The following is an 11,060-nucleotide window of genomic DNA, read 5'->3' on the forward strand; positions in this document are numbered from 1 at the left end:
ATATTGTATACTGAAATTTAATTTGAACTTGTGAATAATAAGCCTAAAAAAGGGAAAATTAAACTTTAAGCATCTCAATCTGTATGTCTCAAATCTAAATTTCCAAAAACAAAAAGATGAATTTCAAAACATCAATTGAATGTTAGAGATACAATTTGTGTTCTTGTATGTGTGACTATGTATCTTTGTACAAGAGTATATTCTGTTTACAACAAAACTATACACAAAACAAAAAAGGGAAATAATTAAATGTCATCCACATGGATGAATCAAAATGGCTTCTTAAGGTGCATGAAATCCAATGATGATGAATCAACACACTCAGCTTTGCTCTTATAACCATTCAACAATTTCAACAACTCAGCAGCTTTCTCCTTTGTATTCTCACCACAACCAACTTGCAGTAAAACAAGCAATTTCTGAAACATCCCAACTTGAATTGCCTCAATCAAAACACCTCGAATCAAAACACCTTGAATTGCGCAGGAAGCTCCGGTGGATGAAGATGTTCCGGAGTCGGCTCCGGCTTCCTCTTTTTCGTCCGTGGATGGGGTTGGTTTGACGGCACCTTTTATGGAGGGAAGATAATCCCACTGTCACAAATTTCAAAATTCGTCTGTCACCTTTTATGGTTTGACGGCATCTACTCTCGTGTGTTTGTTAATTTGTTCTTGTAGTGCTTTTGGGTTTTTTATTTGAACTGGGCCAAGTTCTTAGACTTGTTGCACCTCCTTTTCGAAGGTGTGTTTGTTAATTTGTTCTTGTCCCATGTTTATCCTAACTTTTCGGTTGATGCTATTCCCAATTAAATAAATACGGTAATTTGTTGGATTTCAAATTTTAGTATTAAAAATTTGTGCGATCGTTGTATCGATGGCATTGGTGAGGCATTTCGACCGTAGAGGATAGCCACTCCTCCTTTCTCAAATATGTCACTTTGACAATTTTATATAAATTAAAATATATTGTTAATGTTGTATAAAAATATAAAAATTATAAGTTATTTTATCTGAGTTCCTTTTATTTCTCTGGTTACCGTGCGTGTGTGCGATTTCTGTTGTTGTTTTGTTTATTTGCATTAGGGATTTTAAATCTCTTTTTTTTCTTTTATTTTTTTTACATGGGCTAAACCATATAAACCATATTTTTTTTATGGCTATTAGTTGATGAACCCGAGTCTTTTTTATTCTAATTGTACTTAATCACAAACGCTAGATAGTGAGTTAAAAAAAAAGTTAAGACTTAGACTTGTTGCACCTCCTTTTCGAAGGTGTGTTTGTTAATTTGTTCTTGTCCCATGTTTATCCTAACTTTTCGGTTGATGCTGTTTCCAATTAAATAAATACGGTAATTTGTTGGATTTCAAATTTTAGTATTAAAAATTTGTGCGATCGTTGTATCAATGGCGTTGGTGAGGGATTTCGACCGTAGAGGATAGCCACTCCTCCTTTCTCAAATATGTCACTTTGACAATTTTATATAAATTAAAATATATTGTTAATGTTGTATAAAAATATAAAAATTATAAGTTATTTTATCTGAGTTCCTTTTATTTCTCTGGTTACCGTGCGTGCGTGCGATATCTGTTGTTGTTTTGTTTATTTGCATTAGGGATTTTAAATCTTTTTTTTTTCTTTTATTTTTTTTACATGGGCTAAACCATATAAACCATATTTTTTTTATGGCTATTAGTTGATGAACCCGAGTCTTTTTTATTCTAATTGTACTTAATCACAAACGCTAGATAGTGAGTTAAAAAAAAAAAGTTAAGATTCCTTTGATAGAATTATATTGTGTGCTTAGCACTAAGTGATGGAGTTTTGACTTGGAGAATTTTAAGTGATAGTTTAATGTTGTGACTTTATGATCAATGGGTTTTGTGGAAAGTCAACAGTTAGACTAAGATTTTCTTTTTGTTATGTGGTTTGATTTGGCCTTGTGGAGGTAGGTTTGAGCTCATGGTGGATTTTTTTAAAGCTTTGAAGAAAATTTGGAAGTGTTGTTTATGCATTAAATGAGTATGAAATGTGAAATTTGATTGCATGTTATTATATTGTAGGATTGCAAATTGCATACATGACATGCAAGAACCCACATGCATGATGCATATGATCATTGACTTCTATAAGCAAGTTGCAAGAAGCTATCTCGTCATTCAGATTTACATTTGAAGCTTTTAAATATCAAACTCTAATCAAAAACAGTTTTTAAAGATCAAATTGGGGGTTTTGTACCACGCACCCCCCCATTTTTACCTCTCACCCCTCCAATTTTTTTAAAGACTATTTTACCCTTATTTAATTTGTATAAAATTATGAAAAAAATTTCCATTTCAGTTTTCCACCCCAACTTTCGAATGTTTTGTAAAATTAGAAACTTTCGAAATGTATTTATGCAGAAAATTTTAAAACTTTAGAAAAATACCAAACTTTCGAAATGAAATATTCCAGAAATTTTGAAACTTTGGATGAATATGAAATTTTCGAAGTATATGTTTTCCAGAAAACTTCGAAGTTTGGATGAATTTGAAACTTTCAATGCACATATACTTCGAAAATTTCAAACAATCGAAGTAATTCCATTTCGAAAATTTTAGAAGTTTTGAAACTTTCGAAACTTTCAATTTTTTTTTAAAAATGACTGAAACTTCCGAAATTAAATATCAAATTTATTATTACTATTAATTTATTACCATAAATTTATTATTATAAATTTATTACTATTTATTATTAATAAAAATGTATTTCGAAACTTTCCATTAATACTAAATTTTCGAAACTTTTCGTTAATACTAAATTTTCGAAACTCAACGTATATCGAAAGTTTTGCAAAATTTTGCATTTCGAAACTTTCATATTTTTCGAAAGTTTCGAAAGTTTCTATATTTCGAAACTTTCTTGTTTAACGAAACTTTCGAAAGTTTCATTATTTATGGGAAAAATATACTTTGAAAGTTTCATCATTCGAAACTTTCATATTTTCGACTTCTATTTCGAAATTTTCATTTCTTCGAGCATCAACCATTTCGAAACTTTCTAATTCCATGAAACTTTCGAAAGTTTCTATGTTTCTAAACTTTCAAACTTTCGAGACTTCCATTTCGAAACTGTTAACATGATACAAACTTTCGAATGATTTGGGGTTTCATACATTTCGAATATTTGAAATATTTGAATTTTTACTTACTTTTGAGATTCGAAAGTTTCAAATGTTCGAGTGGTGGGTAGGATCAGATTCAGATATTACAAACTTTCGAAGAAATTGGGTAAAAAAAGAAAGTCAAATTTTTTTTGGGTTTTAATGGATGAAATTGAGGGTAAAATGGTCTTTTACACATGATTGAGGGGGTGGGAGGTAAAAATGGGGGGGTGCGTGGTACAAAACCCTCAAATTGGTATTTTTAATTATTTTCTCGTCATCCCATTGGGTCTCATTTAGAAGTCCATTCTCTTGTTTAAGCTCAATATTCAGTATACACACTCAAGTTCATATCCTTCTCCTTGCATACCAAGTATCATATATAATTACGGATAATTAATCATTGTATGTGTATATAATATCAACAATTTATTTTTATTTTTGTTTTTATACATAAAAAGTTTCTACTTTTAATTTATTAGAGCACTTATTAGCAAGACCTTTGACAAAATGCATGGTGCAATCATTTAAGTTCTACGTAAATATTAAATTAATCCTTTAACTTTATTGTTTATATTAAGTTAGTCTTTTAAGTTTGTAAAAATTACAAAGTTAGACTATTTTTAGTCTTAACCTTATTTCAGTAATTTTTAGTTATAGGTTTTTAAAATGGTACTATTAGTTTTTTTATCAATCATATAATAACAACATAATAAATTTTCATATGATTTCATGATATAGAATGAGAGAATTTTGCATTTAATTTCAAGAACTCTAAAATCTATCTCACTCAAATTCTATCTTGTTTATTTATTTTTCTAACATTTGATTGATGATCTATATTCTTATAATTATTGCAATCAAAATTCCTTAAAAATTACACAAGTTTATTGAAAAATTGAAAAAAAAAAAACATTTAATTTCAATTTTGGTGATTTGAAATTAGGATTGCTGGTGTAACATTTACAAACATTAAGGTCAAACTAGATACTAAGAGAAAGATCAAGGACAGACTTGTTAAACACATAGTTTTATGTAATAAAAATTGAAAATTTTATCCTGAAACTAAACATTTATACTTCTACCCTCTATTTTTATATAAACTACTTATTTTAATTTTTTTTTTCTACCTCACTAAATTCAACTTGAGTTTCAAAAAATTTAAAAAAAATCTGTTTGAGAACTTTAATTTTTAAAACAATTTTTAATTAAAGAGTTAAAAAAACTGAAAAATAAAAAATAAAATATTATTTATCTGTTTTGTTTTTTTTAATTTTAAAATATATAATATTAAAAATAGTTTTACAAAACTGTTTTTAAAAACAAGTAATTTAAATAAATTTTTTAATTTTAAAATATTAAAATAAATTTTTTGAAATGTAAATCAAACGAACACTTATTTTATATTTTTCGGATTTATAACCGGTTTACTATGTGATTTACTAGTTGAACCAGTAACTCAATGATGTTATATATATTGCTCACGTCAATCACATTTGTGAGTTTTTAATGGCCTAAATAGACGGCTCTTCAGTTTTATGTTTGGACACTTTCTCTCAAGCCCACACTTTGCTGGTCCAAATCTTTGGACCAAGACAATTTCTTTTTATCATCAACAAAATTTTACATTGACCAAAAAATAAAATAAATACATCTAAATCTTTCAATTCTCAAATTCAATTCCATAGTTGATCTAAAGTCTATATTTAGATACTCTTCAAAATTGTGTTCCATGCACTTTTGCTGTGATTTTTAATGATAACTTTAAATTTATCTTGTGTTTAATGTCAATGTACCGTACAACAAAAACAAATAATAATATTTCTTACAAAAGGATATATATGAGCCTTTGGTAAACTTTAGAATGCATTGTACTAATTCTTACATACTTGTTTGAAATTTGTGTGAACTTCTTGCTACTTACATAAATGATTTAAATAATAAAATTACATATCTATTTTCTTTTTATTAAACTCCTAGATTTCAATATCATCTGACCAAATTTTATTGTATTTTCCATGAGAAAATGAAAGAAGGAAAGATTAGTGGAAGAGTATATTAAATAGGATGATCAAATTTAAATTAATCTAAATAAAAATAAAAAATCGATTAAAAAATTGAGGACCATATGATTATAAAAATTAAATTAAATTGTAGGTTTTTGAATTTCTTTATGTGAAATTGCTTGAATATAATTTCATATTCCTATTTTAAAATTGAACTAAACTGAACAAACCTTATATATAAAATTAACACTTATTTATATTTTAATAGTATGTGATATTGTATTGATCGATTTTGTTTTATATTGATTTAATCAATTTTTTTGTTTATTTAAAAAAAAAACTTATTGATGTAATATAATATTTTTTAATAGTGCTTATTGATTTAATTATTATTTTTTACTATTTCATACGTTTTATGTATAATCAATCATTCTTACTCTATAATATTCTTTTAATATATTACATGTTTTTTTTTACATCAAACATATACATTTATCGTGACTTTCTAATATTAATATTAACATAATTTTTTAAACTTGTAATTAATCTGTATCAATCGAAAACCCATTTAATACTCGTAATATCAAGTTGTGGAGAGAAAAAGAATAATGGTAATATATTCATATTAGTAAAAGTTTTTCTTTCCAAACAGAAAAATACAAAATTTAAAGGGATATTAGATAATTTCACTTTTAAATTTTACACATATTCATATCTCCTATTCACATAATCTTTGTCAATTGATGACTATATCGAACAGTAATAAATTGGAGGACATCACTGTCTCAACAAAAAACAAGGCTAATGGTAATGCAATATTTTATCATATAGCAAGTTATGCATGCCCCCCACCCCACCCCTAACACTTACGTGTTATCCAAACATCAAAACAAAACCAAATCTTTAACTTTATCTCACAAATCAATGGATTCCCCCAATTGATAAAGGACCCATTTATTTAAGATTTTTGTAGTATTTTATTTTCTGTTTATAACATTTCTTTGAATTTTTTTTTAAAATAAAACGTAAAATGAAAAATTGATTTAAATAGTTTATTTAAAAAATATAATTTTAAATATTTTATCTATTTAGTATAATTTTTTTGGATAATAACTTTTAAAAAATAATTAAAAATAAAAGATATTTTGAGAAGTTCTTCATAGAAATCATTTTTAAAAGATACCTTTAAAAAAATGTGATTTTAATCATGTTAAAATCTCTAGTAATAAATATCTAAATTATTCAATATCAAAATTATTATTTTTAATCAATAGTAAATGAATCTAAAACAACTTTTATTATTTTTTAAGTAAGTTCTTATTAGAATCATTTAAAAAATATAAAATCTCAGTTATTTTTTAAAAATCTTAAATAAAGGAAGAAAAAATAAATGGTTTCCCAAAGTCTTACTTTAGAGATGGAGTGAATACATTTTCATAATTTACATGCATTTTTCAAATCCCTATAGCTCTATTTAATTTTTTGTTTTGGGGTGCAATCTCTATATATTATTTTTTTCAAAAGATACAATTATCTCCATTTATTTGGAGGTGGAAGTGAAGAACCTTTTGTATTGATAACAATTTTTATGCTAGAGATGTTTTGAACTTTAGTTTTATTGATGAAAAATGAATTAAACGTTATCATTGCACAGAAACGTTCAAATTCAAGTCATTATACTAACGTATTAATCAAATGTTTATGCACACTTAGTATGTTATCTTCGTGGTTATCAACTGTGGTGACTGGTGATTAATGTAATTTATTTTTTTTGTAATTTAGATATTCCTAATTTATTTGTGGGGTTACTTTTTGCTGATTAAAACATGACAGTTCTATCTATCAATTACCTTATTATTTTTGTTCTCAATAATAGCTAAATATAACTCATTTTCAGTTTCTTTAAAATCATTATATATAACATAAATTATAATTCGATGTCTTTTACGGATATTATATATATATATATATATATATATATATATATATATATATATTCTCTCTTTTTTTTAAATTAATTAATATATCTTACATAAAAAATATAACATAAATTTTAATACGACTTCAAAAAAAATCAATCATCCTTCGTGTGATCGTGGAGATGCGATTTTAAAAAAACAATTTAATATATATATTTTTAAACATAGGATATATTAGTTAGTTTTAAAAAAAATATATAAAAAATCCTGCTTTTACTGATTATCTTTAATAATTAATTGAAAAAACAAATACATCAACGACAAGCTACTACAAAAAAAATGATCTACTGTGACACTCAAGTTTTAGTGATATTTTTTTACCGTCACTATAATTTCTTTTAGCTACAGACAGAGTGTCACCTATTCTATATAATAACTTTTAAAAAATAAAATAAAATATTTAAGTCCAAAAAATATTCACTTATTTTATTGTGTTTCTTTCCAATTTCCATTTCAGAATCCTTTTCCTATTCTTTTTTTTCTCCTTCTATTTCTTTCTCAAATTTTCTTCTCCTTCTATTTTCTTCTCAAATTTGTTCAAAAGGTATTCTCAATTTCAATTCTCCATTTCATCTCACAAATCTCAAATTAGGGTTTTTCTTGTGACTTACAAGACTTTTCCCCTATTCTCGCAATTTAACCTCTGCGTCAATTAGGGTTTCTGCATCATTTTCTGCGTAAATTGGGCCTAGCGGTGTTGAAAGTCCAACTAGCTAATCGGTACTCGATATGTCCACTGACGATAGGATCTTACATTCATCGATCGGTTTGCATAATACGAGAGCGAAAATGGAGAAGAGGATCACCCTACTTCAGACCGTTGCCACCGCCGGTGTTTTCTCCGCCGTTTCCTTCTGGTAACTATTTCTAAACTCTCATTCTAACTAATTTGCTACGAACCTAATCTGAATTAAATTCGCGCTGTTTAGGTATGGATTCATGTTTGGCCGAGAATCCTCTCGCAAAGAGCTCTCTCAGTTAATTGAAGATCTCCGTCGTGGAAATCCAACTTCTCCTCCTCCTCCTCATTCTTGAAGGTCTTTCTTCTTAATTGTACTCGTTATGATTTTTCGACGCTTACCTATATGTTATTTATTTTGTCGATAATAACTACTTGAAACTCTCACACACAACTTCGTAATCTTAATTTATACACTGTGTTCAACATTCACTATGTCCTCTTTTTCTACTCCTACATCTGTTACTATTACACAAATTCATGCTATCTATGATGTCATAGGTGGTTTGCAAAACAGGTTTTTGCATCCAGATATAGTTGCTGACTACAATTATATATTTCTTTGGGATGAGGACCTTCTTGTCGACAATTTTAACCCGAAAAGGTAAAGCACTTGTGCATGTCTTATTAAATTTAAAATTGTCCAAAACATGATAATTTTCACTGGCAATCAGTTGCGGTAAGGATAGTCGGATGATACTAAATTAAAGTTTTTAGTTGACTACATTTGATATGTTATTGTTAATTCTTTTTTCAAATGGTGATTATTTTATTCCCTGTGTTTTGATTTGGTGATTATGTGGTTAGGTATTTATCTATTGTTAAAGAAGAAGGACTAGAGATATCACAGCCTGCACTGGATCGTGATAAATCAGAAATTCATCATCCACTGACAGCACATATAGCAGGATCAAAAGTGCACAGGTTAACCTCATTTCCTCCCACCTCTAGCTGTTTAGCAACCGTGTTCATTTGGTAGATCTACATCCTTATTATGATATAACCGACACAGTACTCTACTAATGAACTAGGTTATTACATTGTTCCTTGGACACACTCACACAGACATAAGAAGCATCTCTGTAAAGTGTGCAAGTGTTGAAGAACATGTCAGCTCACAAATTTATCCTTATTATTGATTTTCTCCATGTATATTCACCAAAATTTTCCATATTATTGAAGTGTACTTCTGCGATGAGCTTTTTTATCAGTCATTCAAATGATTTACAGTTCCCTTAAATAATTTTCATGTTGCTTTGGATTTTTTACTAGTTAATCTTTTGTTTGCAAACAATTGCTAAAATTTACTGTTGGTATTATGATGTCTCTTTGCAGAAGGTATTATAAGTTAAAAGGTAGTGGAAAGTGTGATGACAGTAGCACTGCTCCTCCTTGCTTAGGGTAAACAGCTGCACCGTCTAGTGTGATTTTCTTTTAACTCCATCATTAAACCATTTGTGATGTTAAACAGAATTTTCCATTTAAAATGTATAGACATTGTTTTGCAGGTGGGTGGAAATGATGGCACCAGTGTTTTCTAAAAAATCTTGGCAATGTGTGTGGCGTGTGGCATATGATCCAGGTATGGATAAGTAAAATGTGAAAATTAAGATAAACAATTTCTGTTTGAGAACATATATGATATGGCATAATAGTTTGTGTGTGTGTGTGTTGTATTTGAAAAAATGTCAACCTTTTTTGGTTACTGAAGTAAGGTTGTTCACACTATGTACTTAAGAAGAAGCCACTGTCTATGGTAAGATCAAATTGAATGAACATTTTTTTCTAAGTGGAAGGTTTTTATGTTTGGTATGTTACCGTTAAGGTTCTAATTTCTTTTATACTGTATTCTCTTCTGCATCACCATCTGAGGTGGTCTGAATTTGATATTTTTATTCATAATTTGAAGTTTGATATCAGCTTATTTATAGGAAAGTTATTACCTAGTTACAGAGAAGAATGTTTTTAACTTTTTATTAATCATGTTACATGTATGTTCAACCATAGGGTGGGATAAAATATTGTTTCTGTAGATGATTGGTGAGCTACTTGTATTTTTAATATGTTTGTTTTGGATTATTACACAAAAAGTACTTTTTAAAAATGCACCTCATTTATTTTATTTTGAAATATCAGCAGAATCTGTGGAAACCATATATTTTCAGCTTATTGTAGAAGTTATTTATGAGTGATTTTGCAAAATAATTTTCTCGAACAGATGAGAGGGAAAGCAAAAAGTGTTTTTTCATTGTTGTAAACCAACACAAAATAGCTTTTGCTTTACCAAAAACTCTAAAAATCATAAGTTACTTTTTACAAAATTCTATATCATATCTTTTTCTTATATTGTAAGTGCTAACAAACATGCTTGTCCAATCTTTTGATTCTGCATGGTCTAATCATCTTTCTGCCTACAGAATGACTTAATCCACGCATGGGGACTAGATAGACAGCTTGGTTATTGTGCACAGGTAACTTGCTTATACCATAACATCATATTCATGCATGCTAAAATATTTTTCCAGTGTGGTTGTTCATCTCTTAACAATATTTCAGGGCGATCGTATGAGAAATGTTGGTGTGGTGGATTCTGAGTACATAGTTCATCTTGGAAATTGCTGGCAGAACAATCAAGGTAGAACTGTTTACATTATTTTATTTTTTACTTTTGTATGTGTGGGTTTATTTGCTTGTCCTTATCTTTATAATAACTAATGCTCTTAATCAACCAGGTTTCGTCTGTGGCGGACCATGTTGGAAGCCAAGATACGACATCAAAATCTGCAGACTTTGATGATGATGAAGGTGGATTGGTAAGTTTTATATATATATATATATATATATATATATAACTAAATAAATAGCTTCCACAGGACAATGTGTTGTTTAAATCTTTATTTCATCATACAGTACATTTGTTTAGGTGGATGATTATTTACTCAGCTTGTTAGGGTTGATTGACAGTAAGTTTTGTTTAATTCAAATTTTCAATATTATTTTAGTAACTTTCGATTTTGGCTTAGGTGTTTTTATAGATCTTATAACTGTATTGAAGTTTTAGTTCTATCGAGTGTTTAACCATTTTTCCTCTTTTCTGGATGTTTTCGGTGTTGATTTTTTGTAGATTCGCTAAACTTAGGTTAAACATGGTGCTTCCCACATTATGTATTTCATGATCTGAAGATTTTATTTTCTTTC

General features: G+C 28.1%; 1 protein-coding gene across 1 annotated transcript; it reads left to right on the top strand.

Annotated features, from left to right (window-relative positions):
- The first annotated feature begins 7,580 nt into the window (after positions 1 to 7,580).
- On the top strand, positions 7,581 to 11,054 carry LOC105851647 (uncharacterized). Its single transcript, XM_073365016.1, has 9 exons — positions 7,581 to 7,980; positions 8,053 to 8,160; positions 8,364 to 8,466; positions 8,670 to 8,971; positions 9,198 to 9,263; positions 9,357 to 9,432; positions 10,275 to 10,333; positions 10,419 to 10,497; positions 10,595 to 11,054. The coding sequence occupies exons 6-9, from the start codon at positions 9,381 to 9,383 to the stop codon at positions 10,654 to 10,656; spliced, it is 252 nt and encodes an 83-aa protein (XP_073221117.1). The 5' UTR covers positions 7,581 to 7,980; positions 8,053 to 8,160; positions 8,364 to 8,466; positions 8,670 to 8,971; positions 9,198 to 9,263; positions 9,357 to 9,380; the 3' UTR covers positions 10,657 to 11,054.
- Positions 11,055 to 11,060: the final 6 nt, after the last annotated feature.

The sequence above is a fragment of the Cicer arietinum genome, chromosome 2, assembly GCF_000331145.2.
Source record: "Cicer arietinum cultivar CDC Frontier isolate Library 1 chromosome 2, Cicar.CDCFrontier_v2.0, whole genome shotgun sequence".
Taxonomy (NCBI): Eukaryota; Viridiplantae; Streptophyta; class Magnoliopsida; order Fabales; family Fabaceae; genus Cicer; species Cicer arietinum.